This window comes from Hydra viridissima, unplaced genomic scaffold (genome assembly GCF_058129835.1).
Source record: "Hydra viridissima isolate aposymbiotic clone 2 unplaced genomic scaffold, HvirCarnegie_v1 scaffold_13, whole genome shotgun sequence".
NCBI classification, from domain to species: Eukaryota; Metazoa; Cnidaria; class Hydrozoa; order Anthoathecata; family Hydridae; genus Hydra; species Hydra viridissima.
The window spans coordinates 8,650,773-8,675,019 of record NW_028324312.1 but is presented as its reverse complement, the minus strand read 5'-3'; the positions used below and the strand labels follow the sequence as shown (position 1 = coordinate 8,675,019).

Here is a 24,247-nt window from a genome sequence, read left to right as displayed (position 1 = left end):
AGAATTTCATTCTGAATACCGTAAAATGCAATAAACTGCTTAATGGTGATGACACAACTTTATTTAAAATCACTCCCATTTTCTCACTTTCTAACATAATTAAAGCATCCAAAAATATTTGCCTCACTGCATCATCAAAGGAAAGACACCCAGAGCTTTACATCTATATCATCGATTGTAACATTGATCATATTATTTACTAGTTACAATCATTGGTCAAACGCTTATTTCAGAGAACCATTGGCAAAATCCAAAAGAAAAAATGATCACTAACATTTCATTTTTATATATTAGTTAAATCAATAAGAAAAAAGCTAAGAAAACTAAGGTTATGTTTGTTGTTATGTTTGAGATATCCTTAAAGGTGGTATGCATGATCATAAGATATCCTTAAAGAGGGAATATGATCATGAAGTATAACTGCGGTTAGATACTGAAATCTTACGTTTTCAAGGTACAATGATCAAAACCCTTAAAGTATTAACGAATGAAACTAAGTGTTTGTAATGCCGGATGGCATAACCAACATAAAAGATTTAGTAATAAACGTGAACTATCTTTAAGATAGATTTTCAGAAGTTAAGGAGTTGTTATTTTGAAGTTTAACGAACTCTGCACTATGTTGTATATTTATGAAACAAACAAATATTTCTAATCTAAGCGCGAATATAGGGTTCGTGATATCAATACACAAAAACTAGTGCTGCGTTAAAATGGTGTTAAAGTGTAGGATTCATCTATTGGTGAAGAGTCTTTCATTTTTTATAACTATGATTTTAATTGCTTGTCATGTATTAAGTTATTAATTTATTGCAGTTCAAAATATTTAACTTATAATTTTTTCTCCATTTTTCGTTGTTTAGGTCAATCAAAAAAGTCACGTGGTTTTGCATTCTTGTACTTCCACGGAAACTTTGTAGCATGTTTAAGTACCTCCCACCAGCAGTGGAAAATCATTTTACCAAACTTTCCTGACAACGAATGGGTTAATGCTGCTTTTGTCTGGAAGCAAAACGAATCACTCCGTTATTATCTCAACGGCAAACTAATTAAAAGCGTTGAGGGAACACCTGCCAATAGACCGTATGTAAATTATACAATTTTAACTATAAGTCGTCCTAATAATGCTGTTGACCCAGAGTTTATGTACCCGCTTAAAATGACTGCTCTTGCACTATGGGATAGGCCTCTAAAAGAGTTTCAATTGCGAAAATGTTTTGATAATAGTAAGTCTTTAATTTTTGTTCTGAGTAAAAAAACATTTTGTTGTCCAAACAGAAAACAAATTAACTTTTTTAAAAATCAAGGCTCATTAATGCCATTTAGTACCATCAACATTATTATTATCCGAATAATTGTATCCGGATCGTTGTATCCGGATCGTTGTATCCGGATCGTTGTATCCGGATCGTTGTATCCGGATCGTTGTATCCGGATCGTTGTATCCGGATCGTTGTATCCGGATCGTTGTATCCGGATCGTTGTATCCGGATCGTTGTATCCGGATCGTTGTATCCGGATCGTTGTATCCGGATCGTTGTATCCGGATCGTTGTATCCGGATCGTTGTATCCGGATCGTTGTATCCGGATCGTTGTATCCGGATCGTTGTATCCGGATCGTTGTATCCGGATCGTTGTATCCGGATCGTTGTATCCGGATCGTTGTATCCGGATCGTTGTATCCGGATCGTTGTATCCGGATCATTACTGTTTACATCTGCAATTATGTAACAAGTTAATTAGTAACAATTAGTAACAAATGAACTATGCATCTTAATGGAGATGAATTTCGCATCTTTGTAAAAAATAATTCTGTTATCATTATATTTGTCTTCATATGTATATAATTTTGTGTATTATGTAGTTAAAGAGATATTTATATAAAATAAAATGTTATAATTTTCATAAATAAATACTTATACTTTTATTTATATAATAAATAATTAAGTATGTTATACGATAGTTTTATACTTAATTATCCATTAAATATATACCTTTAAATATTTATAGATGAAATAGTTCTGTTATACATTAACTCTCTATTAGTAGTAAATAAGATTTCTTACATTATTTTTTATTTTTAAAATTCTCCTTTCACGAGATTAACAATATAAAACGAGAGTAGTAATGTAAAACGAGAAGTTAAGTTTTGTTTTTGTTTTGTTTAGTAAAATCGATGCACCGATCCAAAATTGAGCGGAATGATCAAAAAGTTCCCAAAAAGCGCACGCTCATAGCTAAAGTACACGACAAAAAAGTTACGCGAAGAAAGAAAAATCGAACGACTAACTAAATTCAAAAAAATCTAGCAAAACGTTTTAAAATAAAATGACGTGAGTCGGACGAGAAGATGTTATTAGAAAAAAATCTCTTGAAAAAAAAAGAGCATTAAAAGTAACGTCAATCCAATTAGATAATTAAAAGATTCGATTACTAATTAAAATCTTTTATGCGATGCTGATCAGAATGGCAAAATGGTAACCGTTTTATTTTCGGGAATGATAGTTCCTGAAAACGATTTTCGTTTCAAACGGATTAACGACTTGTAATTACCGTCAAACGTGATGTTTTAGGACGCACCAAAAGTTCTTACGTAAACGAAAACACTCTTTATCAGGTTTTCTTTAAATGACGAAAGTGTTTTTAACTACGCGATTTTGTGCTATTGTCACCATAGTCAATGAAATCTCAAATATTCTTGCTTTATTTTAGTTACATGATATTTTTATCTTCTGTTTATATCAAAATGTAAAGCTTTAGAATTATGTTTAGTATATACTACATGTTTTCATAAATTTAGTATAAAAACGTTGAATAGCTGTTTTTATGTGATAGCACGTTCAGATTTCCCGCCTATTTTCAAGCCGTAAGAGAGCCAAACAGAAAGGTCCTCCAGTATGTTTGATAAGGTTTTAAAAATGTTTCGATAAAATACTTTTTTAATAAAAATAGTAATCCGTAAGAAAAATGTCGTTTTCGAAGAAATCAATCTGATAGTAAGCGCGAATAATAACTGCGCGGATTCGCTAATTGTTTTATCAAGTAAAATTTGTTTGGTCTGTTTCGGCTTTAGGTTGCATAGGAGGTAACAGGTGCGTGTGTTTGTTTGCACACTTGCCGCATGTATTCATTTTTGCGCATCTTAATGTGAAAATCGCTTTCACTTAATTTAGTTTTTAAAACTCTAAAAAAAGCAGAGATTTATAAAATATGCTGTTGCTGATAGCAATAGGATGGTTACAACTTCTACCTGGTAAGCTGTATTTTTCATTTTTTCACATAGCGAAATGCGTTTGTTAAAAAAGCTTTCTAAAATATTTCCTTTTAACTTAAATTTTACCCGGGTGCCGGTTTTAGAGTGGAATTTGAGGGCAGATATGTACACGAAAATTATTTAAAAAGTTCACTACTAATTAGCCAATCGTATTTCAACGTCTAGGTTAGCTAATCCATTTAGCTTATCTAGATTCAGTTTCGCTTGAGTGTTAAGAAAATGACCATGAAATATCCTTAAACGTAGTGTGTTTGATCAAGAGATATCCTTAAAGGTGGTATGCATGATCATAAGATATCCTTAAAGAGGGAATATGATCATGAAGTATAATTACTATAAACTAATTAACCCATATGAATCTACTGTACGAACGATTGCTATTTTTGAGGTTTGAGTGCAACAAAGAATTATTTTCCATAATAAACTTCAGGAAAAGATTGGGACTTTAGCTTTTTAAAGATATCGTACTGCCTGTAGTGAACCTAATTGTATTCGACTATATCTCTATGTATTTTTATTGTATGCATAAATCTTTACGTAATAAAAATTTTTTTTGTATTTTTGTTTTTTTTTTAAATCATTTAACCTCTCTTTATCTATTTTTTTTTTTTTTTTTTTAAAAAAAAACAAACATTTATTTTATTCCTAGCCCTAGGAAAACATAGCAATGAAAAACATAACAACGAAAATGCTGCAAAAAAAGACGATACAGATAAAGGAATATTGAGTAAGACTTAATTGAAGGTTTTCAAATAATTTTTTGCTTATTTTGCCGCCATTTACAAGTTTAACCTGCATTTTCGAGCTCATCACACTTGCTTTCCCAAAACCGTCCTATTCAAATTTTAGGCTCATTTTCTTTGCAGTTTCAGAGAAGAATGAAGTGGTAAATATTAAAACAATCTAAAATGGTTTTTTTTGTTTGTAGCGTTTATATAACTATATAACGTCTTATTGTCTCAAAAATGTATATAAGAATATTGCGAAACTTTAGCGAGCAACCCGTTTTTGGATGCGACCCATTTCTGGCCTCTAGAGGTGTTGCGAAGTGGGATCTTTTCAATGGATTTTGTTACTGGGCATTCAGCCATTGTCCTTCAAGGAGGAGAGCTGATAGAGGACGAAATGTTTCAGGAGGTAATTTCAACAGAGAAAAAGGGCTCTTACATCATTGCTGGAGATTTTAAAGGTAATTTACATAAAAAATGGCATTGCGTATACTTTTTAAATTAGACTATTGCGTTAAACTCTTGTATAATTTTTGCAGAGACATGCTTCAGCAATCCTGATAGTTGTATTATGGGAGGAATGACAATATCATTTTGGCTAAAATTAAATGACACGAAGATAAATAAAACACAAGACGCTTATATTATAAGTAGCGGAGGTAAATTTTTTTTTTTTAGGGGGGGGGGGGGGGAGGGGTTCTTTTACTGTACTTATCTTGAAAAGATATTTCTGTTTTTCTTCATCCTTTCTTTTTTTTTTCATGTCGGGTGTTGTAACAAACTTTTATGGAATACTCAAAGGGGACATAAATATTTATTTTTTTTATTTATGAGGATGGTAATATCCTTTTTTTTTTTTAGGTCAATCCAAAAAGTCACGAGGATTTGCTTTTTTGTACTTTCATGGCCAATATGTAGTGTGCTTAAGCACAAAGCATGCTCAATGGAAAATGTTTATTACAAATATTGAGCCAAACATATGGAATAATATTGTTTTTGTATGGAAAAAAGGGGAAACGCTGGGGTACTATCTTAATGGAACATTTGTAGATGAAGTAAAAAGCACGCCGGCAAATCGACCTTCCATAAATTATACAATTTTAACAATAGGCCGTCCAAACAACGCAATTAATGTTGAATTTATGTACCCTCTAAGAATGTGCGCTCTAGCCTTATGGGACAGACCGTTGAAAAAAGATCAAATTGAGAAAGCCTACCAAAACAGTGAGCTTCTTTTAGACTTTTTTTTTTAATTAATGACATTTTTTTTTTTCGTAATTTTCTTTTTAACTTGAAAATGTTTCTTTTTAGTAAAAAAGTTTCACGAGCAACCTGATCTAAAAAAGAAGCGCAGGAGCAAGATCATCAAAGAATTTGCAAGCAAAAGAAGGTTGAACAAGAGTCGCAGACACATTATTAGTCTATGAGAGAGCGTAAAATATCTCTTAAAAAATCCTAATGATTTTTCACATCGAACTTAAATTTTCAACTCAAAGAATGAAAACTTTAAATAAAATGTTTATGTTGAGAAAAGATGAAGATCGGAAGAAGATTAATATTAGATTGTTATTCTCTTCTTGAAATCAACAACTGTAGACGTTTTTAGATTTATTGTAAAATCTTTGTTAAACTAATTTTGGTTAAGCTTAATTTTAATTAATTTTAATTGGTTTAGCTTAATTTTAACTAATTTTAATTGGTTAAGCTTAATTTTAATCAATTTTAATTGGTTAAGCTTAGTTTTAATCAATTTTAATTGGTTAAGCTTAATTTTAATTGGCTAAGCTTAATTTTAATTAATTTTAATTAATTTTAATTGGTTAAGCTTAATTTTATTTAATTTTAGCTTGTTAAGCTTATTATCAAAATAATTAATTTTGATTAATTTCAATTGGTTAAGCTTAATTTCAATTAATTTTAACTGGTTAGACTTAAAATTTTATAATTTTAAAACTATTTGCACAACTTATGCACACAGTAAAATTCCACACCAAATAAGACGCCTTATACTATGGGTATTCAGTTCGCTATCTTATCTACTAAAACTAATGTAAGCAAGATTTATATGCAGGAGAGAAATCATTTAAATTATTATAAATAAACAAAAAACAAACTATTTTTTCAGCTAAAAAATTTTTGATTATTTTTCTTGTTCCGTTTTTTTTTTCTGTCTTTTAGTCTCAATGTAAGATTAACTTTTTTACTTACAATTTTTAAAAATTTTTTAAGCATTGAAGTGGAAACTCCTCTAGCGTTCAGTGAGTGTCATAAACGTCTTTTCAAAATTTTCCTGAAAATTGTTGCATTTTTAATAGAGGAAAAAGGTTAAAACTAGTTGCACTTTTGTGATTATGAGAAATCAATTTTAAAAATTGAATTTTTTTCATTGTTTAGGACTTAAGATTTTCTCAATGTTTATTTTTTTACTTAAAACTTGCTGTAAAGTAAATTTTTTTGACTATTGACAATTGAAAACATTATGACATAATGATGTCATTAAAGACATATAATGTCATGCTAGGTCATGTTAGACTGGAAACTTTGCAAAAAGAATAAGAAGTAATTGTCAATGACAGAATAGTTAAGATTATTGCATGAAACAGGCAAAAATTCCTCAAGGTGATATTCTTGGATTAGCTTCTAGTATGTCTAAAAAGGTTCTAGCATTGAAAAAGTTAGGGGGAACGGGATGACAACTAAGCATTAGTTATTCACTTGGCAATTATTTAAAAGCTTTTTTATTGTACCATTTGCCATTTTCAATAAACATTTTGGTTTAATGAGTGCCTATTAAATTCTTTGATGTTCCGGTTTTCAAAAATAATAAAATTGAACTTACTACTACACCCGAGAACATTAGAAATTCATAATTCATCTCCTGTTAAAAAGGTTAAATATATTTATGAAATGAGAATTACAAGTTTTATAAATTTTTTTTTTGAATTTTCAGGGAAATTTACCTATGTTTTGTTTTATATTAGTAAGTTACTTTGCTTAGTAGTTTTTTTTCTCTGGGAAACGGCAAAAGTATTTAAATCCAAGTCACAAGTATAAGAAAAAGCAAAGGTAATTTCCCTGAAAATTAAAAAGCTTTAAAATTTATAATTCTTACTTCATAGAAATATTTAAAACTTTTTTTTTTTTATTAATTTCCAAGAAAATCAACTATAAAAATTTTTAAATAGAAATCAAAACATTCTAATCATCGGCAAGCTTTAAAGGATTTCAAAATACCAAATCAAGCAAGGTCTGATTTTGATAACAGGAAAATTGTCTGCATGCTGTGCATGAATAAATGCACACAGCATCTTACAGTAGCAAGAATTTTTCAGGCATTTATGGAGTATGTTTGATTAACCCTAGGGCGAATGGATGAGGGGAAAGATGACAGATTGCCTTCCTTTTTGATTTCTCCTCAGAGAAAATCTTATGCTGCTTGCCACACAAGATGTTGATGCAGCCGAACAAGTAGAATGAGCCTTGATAACAAAAAAGGATGCAACACTTGAAGAAACTATCAAGAATTCATAATGAAAGGGTCCGAGAACCGAGAGTAACACTAGGTATGTTTTTTATGCAGCTCTTTTTTATGTCATTAAGATTTTCATGTTTACTTATTTTATAATAACTATGCTTACAATAATTAGTTACACGAAAGGAATTAGAACACTTTCTGTATACTGAGAAGCCAACACAAGCTCAACACAGGTTTATTCAATTCTTTGACAATTTTAAATCTAAGAAAATTTTTTGTGGTGAATTGAAAAATTATTGTTTCTAGTCAGGATGACTAGAAACAACAACTTTTGCCACTTGAATTAAATTGGCCTTAATAATTAAACATGAATTAAAATATCGTATTCAGCCGAACCTCGTCTTAAAATTCCACAATTTTTTCACACAAAACTCATTTAATGCTGCCACAGATGAAAGTGCAAGCTAAACCAATTATTTTGTGGTTAATTGCAACAGTTTGTCAAAAATAGTTAAAGATAATTTTTTAAATACTCGGTCAAACTTGGAATTGGTAAAGGTGGTGGTTAACCTAACAATTTTAAAGTATATTGGTATCGATATATTGGTACTCAATATCGGAAATAACTTGAATGAAATCAAAGTCCTAACGTTTTGGATGACTACATACTGTAAAAAGCAATCTTTACATTAACGAGCAATCGTTTGCATATCGTGAGCAATCGTTTGCGTATATAGTCCTGCAAGAAACAAATCTATAACAATCAGTTTGTCAAAATAATTTGTTAAGAGTCTAGAAACATTTTTGTTTTAACAGGAATACCATCCACTCACCTTTCACATAGAAAAAAAATTATAATACTCAAGTATTAACAATAAAACAAAAGTACGATTTGCAACATGGAGCGTTTAACAGGTGAGGCGACGTCATCGAAAATAATATACAAAGCGATTTGGACTACTTCGATCAAAGGATTGGAACGAGCTTTATCTTTTGAAGCAATGGAAAAAGTCTTTAAAAGAACATATATACAAAAAGTTACAAAAAGTGTACATGGTTATCTGCACTAAGCAGGAGTCTTATCTTTTTAGCATTGTTTAGTTCGTTATTCTTTTATACAAATATAAAAAAATTCAGCTTTTATACCAAGCTTTTTGGAGATTTCGATAACTGGAAATTTAAAAAAACTTTGGGAAATTGGAGCTCTTCGTATTTCAAAGCTTAGCAATAATTTAGGAGTTAAAAAATCGAATCTGTGAAATTTAAATTTTTATCGAATCTTAGGAAGTTTAATATTTTTTAATGCTTTAAGAGCGATTGCGTAATATTTTTCTGTTTTATTTTCATTCGTCTTTTCATTATCTATTGCAGGAGTCATCGAGGAAAGTTTATTGTCTATTTCCTGTTGGTTTGGTTGGTTTTTTACATTTTTAAACGTAGATTGATTTTTTCGTTGCTTGTCTTGCGAAGATCCTCTAGAATCTTCATTTGAGCCGAACGAATCAGAAGACAGTCGAGTTTCTTTTCCTATTGATTGAGGTATCTGAGGTGTCTCGCTCAACTCTGACAAACGGCCTAAAAATTTATATTTTGATGTTGATCGAACAATCGTTACGGGTGGTGAAGAAGTTGGCGCTTCAGACGAAAATTCAGTGCCTGTTTTTTGATACGGTAAAGGTTCTTTCAACGAATCATTCTGAAGTTGGTTTTCAAATGCATAATCAATGTCGTCATTTGAAGAGTGTAAATTAGTTTTAGAACTTTCAAAAGAAAACGAGGAGTTTAACGCGGGCTTTACACCATCGAAATTTTTTAACTTTAGAGATTTATATGAGGAAAATGAATAATTTCTTGTCTCCATAGCTGCAGGCTCATCCACTAGAGTTTGCTCTTTTTCAATATTGTTATTTTGTTTGTTGCGAGGATCCCCTTCTGATGTAAAAAGCTCAAACATAGCAGTGTCACTTGAGGTGGTTACTTTGTGTTTGAAACAATCTTCTTTCTCCGCAACTCCCTCCGAAGTTAACATTTGATAAAGCCTTAAATCTTTCAGTGGTTTAGGAGTTGTAAGAGACGACGGTATAGGATCTTCTTTTATTGGTGTTTTGCCTTCAGACGTTAACATTTGAAACTCGTCAGAATATTTGCACGCTTTTGATGGTGAACTCGGTGACTTCTCTGGAGGGCTGTCAGACAGTCCTTCAGAAGTAAGTAGCTGGAAGCTAGCGTAATTTTCTGGTAATTTTGGTGATGCATTAGATGAAAAAGACGTAGATGAAACCATACTCTCCCTAATGTTCGGAGAATCTTGGGGTTCATTTTGGGTTCCAATAGTTTGAAAGTACAAAGGCTCATTATCGCTTTCATCAAGTCGAGGTTTTGCATTAATAATTTTCTTTTTAACAGAATTAGATTTTCTTTCTAAATATCCTAGAGCTTTTGTATTTAACTTGTTTAAAAACCTTGGTCCACTTTTTCCTATACTTTCACTTAACGACTTATTAGGTGAATTCGAGCGTTGCATTTCAATTTTTTTTCCAGTAACTTTTAAATTATTTTTATACTTACGCTTATTTTTATGAAGCAATTTATTCACTGAAGTCGCCGATTTACTAGGCTGCTTTTTATTTAACTCGCTCTTCACTAATAATGCTAAAATATTTCCTGCATTACGCGTGACAGATATGGTCCTATTTTGATTTTCACCCAAGTAAAACTTTTTTACTAAGTCACCTTGTTTCAACTTCTCACTAGATGCTTCAAAAGCTAGTACTCCAGATGCACGAAGACTCCTTGAATCTTCAGGATCCTCTTTAACAAACGGGTTAGGATGATCTTTATGACGATGATGATGTTTGCGCAATCCAAAATGAAACCGATGTCGAATGTGTTTAGGGTCATGATTTCTTAAATAGTCGTTGATGCTATTTTGCGGATCGAAATCTTTTAAGGATCCTCCTCGTGCAATATGTCGAAAAAGATAATGAGCAGGATGATCGTCAAGTGGAAGATACAAGTTGCGGTCATGGTATTTGGAAGATGTTTTATGGTTATTCAAACTCTCACGGCTTAAATATTTTCCATGTGTCTTATGGAGAGCTTCATCAACATTACTGGTGTACTCACTTTCTTGTCTAAAAGGTTTATCGCAATCTGTCTCATCATCTTTTAAAGATTCACTGCTAAAACTATTTTTAAACCTGCCGACACTTTCACGAAACACCGGTGAATTTGAACTAACTGATCCTGTTAGAATCGGCCTATTATCTTCGTCCGTTTGTAGAGTTGCATCATTTACTAAATTCTTTTTAAACGCATTCCCTCGAAGAGCGTTTTCGTTTTGAAAATCTATTATCATTTTTCTATTTTTACTGTTTGTGTCTTTATCAAACCTACAAGGTTCTTTTAACACGCCAAGCTGATGTTGCTGTTGGTTATAAACGTTTTCTTCGGTTTCTGGTTCCATTAAATATTTGTCGCCGAAGAACCCTTTTCTTGCCCCTAAAACAATATATAGAGTCTTTACAAAAAACCAAACAAAAAACATGGAAATAACTCTTTTTTCCCACTCCACTCCTCTCTCGCACGCACTGCCAAACACAACACTTATAATCAAAATAAAAAAGTTGTAACCATTTTACAAATCACATAAACACTTTAACAAAATAAACCTAATATAGAGATGTAACTGCCATCTCATCTGGTTTCATATAGCGAGGCACCAATATTTAGAAATTAATATTGAAATAACTGTTGAATTCAAAAACTTGTCAAAATATTTTTTCGCCAGTTTCAGAATCGAGTTTTAAAATTCATCCACAAATATAATCATTTAATCATTCTTATTGTCTTGCTGTTGGCTTCGTAATATATAATGTGTTTTATAAAACGAAGCATAATGATAAACCTTTCAATGAGATTGACCAAAGAAGCTCTTGATATTTCTTTATTTGAGGGTTGACAGAAAAACTCAATGAAAAAAAAAACGCTTCAACGAATGATTGGTGAACATATTTTTAAAATCGTCCGAAAAAAGTGCAAAGGCACATTTTACGGACGAGTATTTTATTTAACATTTCTTAAGTTTATAAAATTTAAAAGACACTCAAAATTTTTGTTTTAATTCAAAAAATAAATTTTGAATAATTTTTAATTAAATGTTTTTTTGGAAGTTCTAAAATGTATTACACACGCATTCTCTCTTTTTGTTTTTTAAACAGCAAGGCCTCCTTTTTTACCTAAAGTTGACGGTCTAATGACGTAAAAACTTTTAACGTCAGACTTTTTTTCTCTACCATGCTTCGGCATTAGTTTATTGACAGTTTTGTATCTGAAATTTTCTTGCAACCTGATTGGTGGAAAATCGGCGAGACCGTTCAGTAGTTTACTAGGAGTTTTCTCTAAAAATAGTTGAACGCTTCGACGGTGACTATTCTCGGAATAATCATGGTCATTTGACTTCGTTAGATCATCATTAACACTTTGAAAGCTATGCGAAGGAGAGTAATGAACCCCCATAGGCACACCAGGTTCATTGAGGTTTACAATTAACTTGCGGAATTCTCTGTCTTTGTTTCGTCTAATGTGTGGATAATGAACTTTGTACCCCATATTACCTTCTAATCCCCATTTTGTGCCAACCAAATGCGTAACTTCACCAACAAACTTTTCCTCGGGTTGTTTATCATCATGGAGCTTGATGTCATCAAATAAATGCGAAAGTTCCGTTGTTTCTTTTGTCACTTTTTCTGCAAACCGCTGTTGCTCTATTTTTCGAACTTTTTCAGGAATTAATCGTGATAGATAATCTGAATTTAATGACTTACTATCAAACTCGGGAACATTTGCGAAGCCATGCTGATATCTATCATCATTTATTTGTATTCCATTCGGATATTTCTTCGGCATATCTTCGTTATTCTTAAAATCCATGCGGTTATACATCGGTTCGTCATAATGTCTAAAATTAGGAAACCTGGATTCATAGTCTCGGTTCAACTTATCTCTAGCATACCCCTGTGTTTTAGAACTATCAGCCGTAGTTGGCTTAATTTGTATATACTGATTAGTGCCAGTTTCTATTGCAGCCGATATATCCCAAGGTGCATTTACAGCGACAGCATTTACGTCATTTGGGAAGTATATCAACTGCTGCTCATTTCCAGAATTTATTATTTGGGGGGATGACACTTGTGGCCTCTTTTGCAATACTTCGTTGTTTATTCCGTTTAATCCATCAAACAAACTGGGTGTATATTCCGAAATTTTTTTTATATGTGGTTTATAGTTATCAACTTTTTCTTTTCCAATTAAATTTGAGCGCGATAAAGAGTTGTTTACTCCTGTTACGAATTCAGAGGGCATATCACGATATTCCTTACGGAAAGATTCTTGATTTCTGATGCCTGGGTTTTCATCGAGTGAGCTTTCCTCTGATGGATTTTCGCTATACTTATCAGATGTATCCTCAGCACTATAATAACTTTGTGGTGAAATATCGAAAGAATTATCACCGATTTTCCGTACGTTCTCAGAGGAACCACCTATATCAAATTCAGGTTCAGCAAGTTCATCGAAAAAATGATCAGAACTTTCATCCACCTTATTCAAGTAATTATCTCCGTCATTTTGTTTTCCATGTTTATAGTGGAAAAACTTGCTTTTTCTTCCTTTTCTACGAGGTTTTTTTTCGTATTCATGGTGATTTCCATTATCATTGTTTTCAAAATCCAAATCAATATTATTTTCTTTTGAACTTTCCCACTTACCATGAGGGCTTTTTTTACGATATTTTTTAGACTTGCGTCTATAATTTTTTTGTTTTTTATGCTGATGAAGCCAATATTGCTTTTGCACGTTCTTTATCGTTTTTTTGTGTTTTTTTTTCAGGTCAGTTTTTTTGCGTTTGTCGTGTTTTTTAGGCGTTGCCGAAACAATAGGACGTTCTTCAACAGCTTGGCTGTTAAAAACTATTGTTGCATTCACTGAGTCCGTTTGCTCTTTTGTAAAGTTAAGTTGCGTTAAATTTGACGAGTTTTGGAGAACTGTTTCAATTGTGCGTTTTTTCCTCACAACTTTTTCATTTTTTTTATGCGGATTAATAAGCTTTTTAAAAGAATTGTAAGAATTTTTATGATCGGAAGATGGATTTCTTATATGATCTATGTTATCATAATTACGGCGATCATCTTTACGGGACACCAGAAAAAAATCCTTAACTTTATCTGAAACGTAAGAATTTACTGATACAAAATTTTTGTAAGAATCTTTTGTCCCTGCTAAATTAAAATTTTGATATCCATCCTCATTTCGTAGTTTACTATTTCTTGCGTAACTCGTACCTCTGTACGCATTTTGATTAGAAAAATCGTCCTCAATTAAATGAGGACCTTTAGAAATATGAAAATGTGCAGGAAAATTATCTCTCATAACACATCTCTCGTCATTACAAACAATGGGCCCAGCAAAGTTCGGCCCAGCCAAAGACTCATGGTCAGAAAATTTCTTATCAATAGCTTCCGCTATATTATCTTCGTTTTCTCCTTTTTGCATCATGGACTTTTCTTTTAAACCCCATCGATGATCTTGCATCATCATATCTTCATCCTCGTGATCACCATCATCGTCATGATGGTGATCACCATCATCATCATGATGATGATGACCACGTTCATGATGATGATGACTACGATCATTGCCTTCAAGTAGATCTTCATCATGATGATGCTCGCGGTATGTTTGATGCTTAAAGGCATGACTTTCATGATCATCATAATCATGTTCATAGTCATGACCATTTTTGGACTCTTCTTCAAAATCATTCTCATTTCCGAATTCTTCATCTTCCTCTTCAGAGCAACAAGTATTACCACGATCATAGCTTCTGTCATCACCCAACTTCTTTAGTACACCTCCATGCCCGTCACCACCTAAATAATGAGTTCCTTTTTCATGGCCGGAGTGCCAATCATTGGTTCGAGTCAAATGCGTTTGACTCTTATCATTGTCTCGATTCAGAATTGAAACTATACTCACTGGTCTGTATAATCCAGTTTTTTCTTGCTGCTCATTTTTAAATTTTTTATGCGCATATTCCTTTGCTTTCTTGACGTTGTTCTTTTTATTTTTCATCTTTATGAGCCATTTTACTTCACCTATATGAACTCTTTTATCAACTCTTTCGTCTTTGCTTTTTAGACGAGTTGTGTTAATACCTGTTCGTTTGAAAAACTGTGATTCAATCACTTTTTGATTGTTTAAAGTAAGAAACTTCTCAGGAGTTAGCAGTGAGCTCCTCAACCTAGCAGAATAAGTTAAACTTGATTTATCGGATTTATCATAAACAATACGCCCCTCCTTTACATCATTTTCGGGAGATACGGTGTTAAAATCTAAATAGTTACTGTCTCCAGCAAGTGATCGATAATGTTGTTGAGGATTATCAGAGCTCAATGAAACATGAAATGGGAGTTGTTCATGATTCTGTTGAAAATCTAATTTATCAAAACTCGCATCGTTTCTACTTTGAGGTAATTGTAATTTTTCACCAAACTGCATCTTAGTGTTTCCATCTTTAAAATAAACTAAATCCTGTTTGTTCCCAGTTTGTAACCTGTTTGTTTCCTGTTTGTAATCAGAGTTATCATCGAACTGGCGATGTAAAGTTTGAGGTAAAAAAGTTTCAAAAGTCTTTTGTGAGGAAAGCAAACTTTTATCATTTCCAAGTTCGGATAGAACAACGTGATTGTCGTTCCATATTTCTGTAAAAAAATCCTGTGGTGAATGCGGACTGTCTTTATTAAAAGATTTTTGTTTGTTTTTCAACTCCTTTTTAGGTAAGTAATTATTGTATTCATCCAGACCGCGTTGATCTTCATTCATTTCGTTCAAACTTTCTGAAGGACTCATCTTACCTTCAATCTTATCAATGATTGATGGCATATGATTGAAGTCATTAACGATCGACAAATACACGTTTTCGTTTTGATTAGTTGGTTGATACTTTTTCATCAACCAATTAGCTTCATCCGTTATATCATTTTTTTTAAATCCTAAATGATTTTGAGGATGCAAATGTTTCTTTATATTTTTTATACTGCTCTTAGAAAAATTTCGCTGCAATTGTGCAGGGGCAGCGTGTTTTATTTTTACATGGGTATTATTAAAAATTTTACTTTTTTTAATGTGGTTTGATTGTGAAAGATTTACGCGTGATACTGTTTTTAAAAATTGTTTGCTTATTGGTAAAGTTTTATCTCGACGTTGAAATGAAGACTTATTTCCAGAAATTAAATTAGAGTTTACCCTTTTTTGCCTTCTCCCAGATTCTAATGGCTTGGAATTCAATCGGTATATGTCGTCGCCATGTCCTGTTCCCCAATCTGCTCCACTTATAAGAACCATCTTCTTTAAAAAGGCCTTTTCTGGTTCAGAATTGCCATTATCCGATCTTGAAACCCGTTCAAATAAAAGCTTCATGGCTTTGTTCTCATCTCCTATTTGACGATTAATGTAATTTTTCTCATAATTAAGATATTCCCTCGGTAAAATATCACTTTCGCTCGGTAAAATATCGTCTTCAAGTTTTAAATCTTTGACATTTTGAAAAGCGGGCTTTTGTTTAATAGCAATCACATGGTTTCGTTTTGCTTCTTTTTGCGGTTTTATATGTTCACCACTTCGCTTTTTCAATCCCCAACGGTCCTTGTTGTGACTACTAAAGTTAGTTCGCTTATTCAAACCCCATTGCGTATTGGTTAAACCGATAGCTTTTTCCAGAAATTTTTCCTCCATTTTATCACTTCCGAAATTCTTTTCAGAAACAACATTAAAAAGATTATATAGTTCGCCTGTTTCATGGTCTAGCTTCTTATACACACCATGATGTTCAGCATTTATGTATCCCGTCGGTAGCATCTCTTCAGCTTGATCACGACTTGGATTCCATTCCGAGCTTTTATCATTGTCATAATGATTCTCATCACGATAATCACTAAAATCATTGTTACGTGCTTTATTGTCCTCACTTCTGTTATTATCTTCATACTTTTGGCAACATAGCGATTTTTTAATTGCTCCCACGTTTCCGTTGCCTTGTTTAACCAAAATATTATCATTTTTTTTCTTTGAGTTTGCGACATGTTTACTGGTTGTTTTTGCAGGATTAAACTCGTGCGCGCTTTTGGTGCTTTTATGGGAAAAATTCCCTTTCTTAGTTTTATTCTCAAACGATGTATGATTTACTTTCTCTGAGAACTTTTCTTTTAAGTGTTTGCTATTTGAATGATGATGAGATCGTTGATTTGAGATTTTAGAGTTATTTTTTAAAAAATTCACTTTTCTAAATGTTTTACTTAATTTGTAGGGAGTCGGGACAGATAAGTTTGTTTGGTTTTTCTCACGATTAGAATAAAAATAACCATACATTTCTGCAGACGATGTCCTTAATAATTTCTTCTTGTCAAATAAAATACGACTATTCCTTTTGTTTTCATTCTTTACATAAGGATGGTCTGCAGGGATCGATTGGGAAATATGTTTTAGGTTATCTGGCCATAAATTTACAGCGATCGCAGGATTATTGGTTTTGGTTTTACTGCGTTTTTCAATAAAACCAGATTTCCCTGACATTTTATCACCAATAGATCTTCCCAAAAGGTAATCCTCTTTCATTGGCGAGGTATAAACGCTCGAGTACATTTCAACTAGATTTCTTGTTTCTTTATCTAACTTTTCGTGTTCAGTTTTCTGACGTCTTTTGAAGTGTCCATAACCTTGGTCGTCGTCTATAGAAAAATAAGGAGTGGATGCGAACAAACTGTCCAAAACAATTTTATTTTCGTCGTCATGCGTTTGACAGTTCCTGTAGTCCTTACAATCATATTTTGTTAATCGGCGCCGGTTTGCATTCCAGTTTAGCCCGGCATTATTCATACTGTTGCCAATCGTACTTTTAGAATAACTTTGTTCAAAAGGATAGTTCACTCTTTTGTTTTTGTATCGTCCACGAAATAAGTTTTGCTCTGCTTCAGTGTTGTCATCACCAACTATCCTAGAAATAAATCGTTGATCAGTGACATATTCAAATCATTCAAGCTTGAATACTTTAGTTGAAGTGAAAGATTATTTAAAAATATTCTTCAAAAAATATTCGTTATTCAACTATTTTCAAATTTTGAATATTTTTAGTAAAAAAAAAAAAAAAAAAAAAAATCAATAGTAACAGAAACATAACAGTAATAAAGAAATATTAAAAAAACCATAGTAACAACAAATTATCATAACAACAACGGATGAGAATACTAAAAATATATTACCCGCTATCGGTGTGACGGATTTCAAGATCTTCGTCATCATGATGAATAAAAGCTTCGTGATGCGAATGATCAGTGTCAAGCTGATCTTCCAAACGATCGTGATGATCATGTACATTACCTAAATAAACGATTAAATTATTTAGTAAAATTTCGAACTAACGATTACGTTAACGATAATTAACGATACGATTACGTTAATAAATAAAGTCGACAATAATTGTAAATTATAAGTGAAAAAAGTTGTATTTTAAAAATAGTTAATTTTAAAATATTACTAATACTGTCATTATCTTTAAATACTGTAATTTTCATGGGTGCTTATTAGGAATGGGAAGTCAATTTTCACACACTAAATATCTTTAATTAGAGAGAGAAAACATTTTTAAAAGATAAAAAAGTTATTTTTAGGAGAAAAATTAAACCGCTGACAATTTGTCGAGTACCGGTAATTGTTGAGTACCGGTAATACTCCGAAGTAGACCAACAGCATTCTCAAAAGTATTAGAATGAAATGCACAACGAAATACGCAAATTAACCGACGGGTTCAATTTCGTGACATTGAAACGAAACCTTTTTCTATTTAGGAGTGTTTGTTATAATTACAAAAAAGAATCTTTCTGAAGTGAAGCTGAAATGCTATCAAATATTTTTAGGTAAAAAATATATTTGAAAAAATTTAACAAAAATGGATCTATCTGCGCTAGAGTGATCACTTTTAGCAACTGAAAGTATTCTAGGTTGTGCGTCAACAACGTACGTCAGAGCTAAGTTGTGCGTCAACAACGTACGTCAAGGGTAAGCTTCGTTCTTTATTTACAACACTAAAATAAATTTTTAAAATCAATGCACGTTTTTTTTTTGATGTGTAAACTTACACTTATTTTACACAATAGACTTTTATGTGTAAACCTGTTAAAGTATGGATTAGTTTCAAAAATTAGCTCTTTCAAAGATTATATTCAGAGAATTGATGAGGAAGTGAAAGATGTTTCACGTCCTGCATATTCTTAAACAATCATCTAAGCCACATTAATGTTCATTTATTTAAATGATGTAATGATACAAGTATGGGGGGAGGGGGAATCCAAATCAACTCTTAACCTCCTAACTCAACCGATGAAAGAAGGAAGTTAATAATAGGAAAAGAGAAAATGACTGTAAGGTGTAAGGAGGATGATGAGATTGCGTTTAATAAAATTTCAATTCAGTCGCACAACTCACTTATGAAAGTTTTAAAACTCCAACTTTTTCCAAAGCAACTTCATCGCAGTATCAACATTGTTAACAATAAACTTCATGTTCTGCTCAAAGTATCAAGTTCCTGCTCAAAGTAGGTCTCAGTATAAATGAAAATGTTTTTTTTTTTTTTAATAAGTATTTTTTTGCGTTAATTTTTTCTCTTTTTAAATTAGAATTTCTATCATTCCAATAAACTAAACTGCAATTAAAACAACTTAACCTTAACGTTTCATTAATTTATTGCATTCTTAAAAGTATTTTATACCGAACATTTTATAAAACACCGTAAAAAATAGATTTCTTCATTAATTTCGAATTTTAGCAAGACTGTTAAAGTGCAATTAAAATGGGATAGTAATGTGTATAATATTTTCTTTACCGGACATTTTGGTGCATGTTTCGTTTAAAAAGAGCAAATGACTCAAGAGTTGTAAGTGCTCAAAGTTTCTAAGAAGGAAATACCACAAAAACAAATTTTGCATAGTTTGAGACCCTGATTGACTTACTTCAGAATTAAAGGAAACTTTTATCAATAGAGGGACCCGAAAATAACTATAGATAAACTTTTATGAAGTATTAAAAAATTATAAATTTAAAAAATTTTTTTTGATATTACCATAGAAACCTACCATGGGTATATTCGTCATGGTTATCCTGATGATATTCATAATGGTGACCTTCACCTTCTACTGAATCAGAAAGTTTATCTGGATCTTCTGTTGTTGGGTTGAAAAACTCAAGAGGCGTTTTACGTATATGTCGAAATTCATTGGTGAAATGACCTTGTTTGCTAGATAAACCAGACCATTGCTTACCAACACGTCGTCGTGAATGTTTTTGCTCTCTTAAGAGATTGTCTCTCCTTCCTCCCTCATCGCCTTGTTCATCCTCGTCGTTGGCATATTTCTCTATTGTAGACAACATGCTTTTTTAAAAATAGAATTACGTACACATAGAATTCAAATTATATAACAAAGCAGAGTTCTTAAACAGTATGCATCAATTCAGTTCTTAGAGTTTTTTTCATGCGTATTAATTCAAAAACAAAACTTTTTAAGATATGTGAAAATATTAGTTTTTTATTTTTATTTCAAAACTTTACACAAATATTTCAAAAAATGAAATTACCCTCGGGACTGTCGTAATCTTCATCATCTTCGCGCTCATGTGTAGTCATTCCATACAACGGTCTTAAACTATGACCTTTTCCGTGCGTATCGTCATCCATTTTTGACGGAAACGCAATATGGTGAGGCCCAGGTCCAAACAACCATTTATTACCGTGTTGTCTAAAATCCGTCATCGGGTGCATATTTTCATGATACCCTTCTTGGAAAAGAGTTTTTTTGGTGCTGTGATGTTTCAAATAGCCATACGGCTGCCTTGATCCTTAGTTAAAAAAGATAATAAAAGTGCGGCACAATCTCTACATAAAATATATCTGTATAAATAATTTATACAAAACATCCAAGAATAAAGCAAAACAGACTCTGGATTCCCTGTATTATTAACCTGTATTAGTAACCTGTGTTCACGTGTTATACAAATTAACAACAGAAACAAATGACTTGCAAATAAAAAAAAAAAAACATCTAAAAAATGCTTCAAATTTTTCTACAAAAATTCCACCAGATGCTTGCAAATGGATACAACAATAAGTATGTCCAGGTTTCCCTATCAACTAGACGCTTTTCACTTTGCCCTTAACAATAATCCCTACGCAAATTATAATGAGTTTACCACGAGTATGTCGGTTCATCTTCCCTCTTTCAGCTTCAAAGAAATGATAGCGATTTTTATTGCGATTGAGATTGACACGATCATGATCTAAGAATTACAAATCTGATACATTTATCATAATGAATATTTGAAAGATATTGTAATCTTAAGAAGTATTGCAATTATGGATATCACAATTTACATTTAAAAAATCACTTGCAATATAAAATAACAACTTACAACTTTTATGACGATGATTTTCGGCCTCAATTTGATGATTAGCCTCGACATCATCCAAGTTACTCTGGTTGATTTCTGTTTCATTATCTTCTTCATCGCCTCCATCATCATTGCCAGCCCCCTCATCATAGTTGTAATCTGGATGCTCATGATGATGGCGGTAATGGTTTTTTTTAAACTCACCATATTTTTCATATAAAAGTGAGGGATCAACTTCCCATTTATGATGATGTCTATATTGTTTGGAATCTTCTAACTCTCCATTATGACGCCCATAGCTGACATGATTTACAGATTCAAGATGACCTATTATAATAATAACATTTCAAACAAAAAATTAAAATTAAAATAATATTTTAACCCTAATTTTATACAAGAATTGAAAAAAAGCTTACTAAGTCCTGGCACCCGCTCACCCATACTTTGTGAATGAAATTCAGGTGCAACGATATTTTTTGAAAGATCTAACTTTGGAATAACATTGAAATCTTGCTTAGGAATGAGATCTTGCTTAGGAACCACATTGAGATACCTTTGTAATTCTTCAATTTGGTTTTTATACTTATTTTCTCTGAAGTTAGCAATTGCATTTTCAACAGCAAGCTTTGCATCAGGCTGTAGTTTTCCAATGTCTAAAAAAAAAAATTGACTTTTTTTGAGAAAATACTTAAAAAACCACTCTTAACATTACCCTCCTCTACCAACCATTACAATCATCAAAATGAATGTCATTTAAACTGAAATATAAAAAATAAAGTCCCTTGCTCTACTAATAAAACTTTACCATCAATGTTTGTACTGGTGCCAATTTTACGATGCAATGGTTCAACAGATTGATTATGTAATTCAGGCTCAGGTTGCAAATCTAAAATGCCAGAAGCAAAAGACTTTAGTATTGCAGATTAGTTCTGGAAAAAAAAGTTGGTCTTCCAGTAAGGTACAATATTTGTTAAAAAATCACACACACAAATAACTTTAAAATAAACAACAAAAAACCTGCTAACTCTGACTTTTGTTCATGAAGATGTTCTTGAGATTCTAAGATTCCCTTGGATGAAAACAGAGTGTCGTTTTTATGCATCTGAATAGCACGGATTGAAGAATCAGTATTGGAATTTTCATCAACAGGTACAGAAGTATCCCCAGATTTTATAGATTTAATGAGCTGTTTCATTGAAGTTAAAGGTATTGTTGTTGAAGTGCTTTCAATTCCCAGAGAGTTTAGAGAAGATATGTCCAATGTTCTATTAGCTTGTTTAAACAGACTGATTGGCCGGATAACAAAACTCTTCTCCTTACCACTTTGAGAATGTTCCCCTTCTCCAGATGATTCAGAAGAAAATTGCTTTTTCAATTCTTCCTTTATGCGACTAATTCTTTCAATTAAACTTTCTGTAGAATTTTGATGAGTTTTAGTTAAAGAATTACCAAATATTGGGTAATCATAGTTTTTATTGTTATTTCCTATGAACTGAGATTCCAAATATGAACTCTCATTTTTTTGAGGTTCTATAGAAAGATTTTGATTCAATGATGTTAGTTTAGATTCATTATCATCTTTAGGATCAGAATCAGCATGATTGAATACATTTAATATGCTCTTCCCTATTTTTCCAGTTTCGTTATCTGGCTCCTTCAAGTGATCATCAACATTTCGCTTTATAACCTTTACATGCAGCTTAGATGAAAGATGTTTTGTATTGCATTCTTTTGAACTTTTGCAACCATTAGTTTTAACAAATTTACTTTGCATTTCAAAACGATTTTTTTTAGCCATTTTGAATTTATGACTCACAAAACTAGGAATGTGCTCTCTTTTAAGTCCTGCCCAGGTGCAAGAAGGACCTAAACCTTTGCAATCAACATTCTTTTTCAATACAGCAGTTCTTTTTTTAGCATCATTTCTACAAGCAGACCATTGCTTGATAAGATATTTAAGCTTTTCTTGGGGTGTTGTGATCAAGCTTGGTAACACAACATTTAAACATAAAGGCGCTGCTGCAGAAAGCTTCTTCAAAATGTTTATCCCCACTGCAAGGTCAACTAATGACAAACTATCTTTTGAAGGAGAAGGCAAAAACAATGAATTTCCTGGCATCAGTAAATTTGAATTCTGTAGACCTCCACCATTTGGTGCAAGTGGAACTTTATTTGTCAGCAAAGAATCACCATTTAACTTATTGAACTGATTCGGTTCTGTTTTTAATACGCTTTGAGCGACACCAATCTGTGGATTCAATTGTTGTGCACCATAAAGAAGATTTGATGAAACAAAAGGGTTTTCAAAAGGGTTACTTTCAACTAATAAGTTAGGGTTTGCTACCCCCCCACCATTTAAGTAGTTACTTTCCATAGTTCCACCCATATTATGTAAATAGGTGGCTGGAATGCCAGCAGCACTTAACGGTGATGTGCTGGCAGATGCAACTTTGTTAAAAGAATCTGCTGCATTTTTTAACACTTCTTTTGCCACATTAAGGAGGTGATTATGAACAGGATTGGGCTGATTGTGAACAATAATAGGTGCTAGCATAACTGGACGAGGTAAGGGCAAAGGTGAACTATTTACTACAATTGGTGCTAAAGTTGTGGTTATAGAGGGAGGTGTTTCATGTAATTTCTTAACAGCATCTGAAAGCAATGAAATACCTGCATTTAGCTCTGCTATTTGCTCACCTAGCTTAGTTTGCTGAGTTAATAATGTTGACTGCTCACTCCCAATGCTTTGGGTGGGAACTGAAATCACACTTTCTGATTTGCCATTGTTTTGTGTCATTAAATAGGAAATTTTAGTCTCTAAGCTTTTCACATTTTCTGCTAAAGATCTAAAAGATTCTTCTAAGTGGCTGTCATTCAATTTTTCTGTTGAGGTTGCAACTTGAGGTTCAACTTTAGGTAGAGCTCGTTCAGCATTTGAGAGACTTTTTACCTTATCATCAAGAACTGACATTGAATCTTCCAGATTTTTAATATGTGAAGCTAAGATAGTAGTTCCCTCAAGATCATTTTCAGCTTTTAAATTGTTTGCTATCTTCACATTGCTCTCAATCTTAGAAGCCAGATTTTCCATCATATTTTGAAGGGTCACTAAAGATGCTGTCATTTTGCCAACTAAAGCTGCTTTGTCACTTTCAATTGGTCTGTTTTCAATTTCTAACTGTATGTCTAGAAAAGAAAACAAAAGAACTTTAGCTAGAAATTTCCACAAGTAAGATTTCTAATTTCAATAAGTAAGATTTGAATGTTTTAAAACC

At 32.2% G+C, this 24,247-nt stretch overlaps 3 protein-coding genes across 7 annotated transcripts in view; 2 read left to right on the top strand and 1 right to left on the bottom strand.

Moving 5' to 3' along the window:
• LOC145186951 (uncharacterized) overlaps positions 1-2,816 on the top strand; it is a 26,474-nt gene extending 23,658 nt beyond the window's left edge. For all 3 annotated transcript variants that reach the window (XR_016446371.1, XM_090070771.1, XM_090070772.1), the window contains 2 exons: positions 864-1,226; positions 2,170-2,816. Coding sequence is in view for 2 of the 3 variants with exons in the window: in XM_090070771.1 (XP_089926897.1) it covers positions 864-1,226; positions 2,170-2,294 (488 nt within the window). In the remaining variant the exon portion in view is untranslated. The remainder of the gene's footprint in view (positions 1-863; positions 1,227-2,169) is intronic.
• Positions 2,817-3,095: 279 nt separating this feature from the next.
• LOC149880325 (adhesion G protein-coupled receptor D1-like) lies at positions 3,096-5,561 on the top strand. Its single transcript, XM_090070773.1, has 6 exons — positions 3,096-3,254; positions 3,925-4,002; positions 4,270-4,464; positions 4,543-4,662; positions 4,865-5,227; positions 5,315-5,561. The coding sequence occupies exons 1-6, from the start codon at positions 3,212-3,214 to the stop codon at positions 5,428-5,430; spliced, it is 915 nt and encodes a 304-aa protein (XP_089926899.1). The 5' UTR covers positions 3,096-3,211; the 3' UTR covers positions 5,431-5,561.
• A 2,908-nt stretch (positions 5,562-8,469) lies between these two features.
• LOC145187113 (uncharacterized) overlaps positions 8,470-24,247 on the bottom strand; it is a 20,383-nt gene continuing 4,605 nt past the window's right edge. Inside the window, exons 7-16 of one of the 3 annotated variants that reach the window (XM_090070848.1) lie at positions 21,990-24,158; positions 21,778-21,858; positions 21,389-21,625; positions 20,994-21,299; positions 20,775-20,861; positions 20,163-20,423; positions 19,664-19,942; positions 17,795-17,912; positions 11,717-17,529; positions 8,470-10,979 (exon numbers count right to left, since the gene is read on the bottom strand). In XM_090070848.1, the coding sequence (XP_089926974.1) occupies positions 8,749-10,979; positions 11,717-17,529; positions 17,795-17,912; positions 19,664-19,942; positions 20,163-20,423; positions 20,775-20,861; positions 20,994-21,299; positions 21,389-21,625; positions 21,778-21,858; positions 21,990-24,158 (11,582 nt within the window). In that variant the 3' untranslated portion in view covers positions 8,470-8,748. The remainder of the gene's footprint in view (positions 10,980-11,716; positions 17,530-17,794; positions 17,913-19,663; positions 19,943-20,162; positions 20,424-20,774; positions 20,862-20,993; positions 21,300-21,388; positions 21,626-21,777; positions 21,859-21,989; positions 24,159-24,247) is intronic. The other 2 variants (XM_090070849.1, XM_090070850.1) reach the window with 2 other exon arrangements.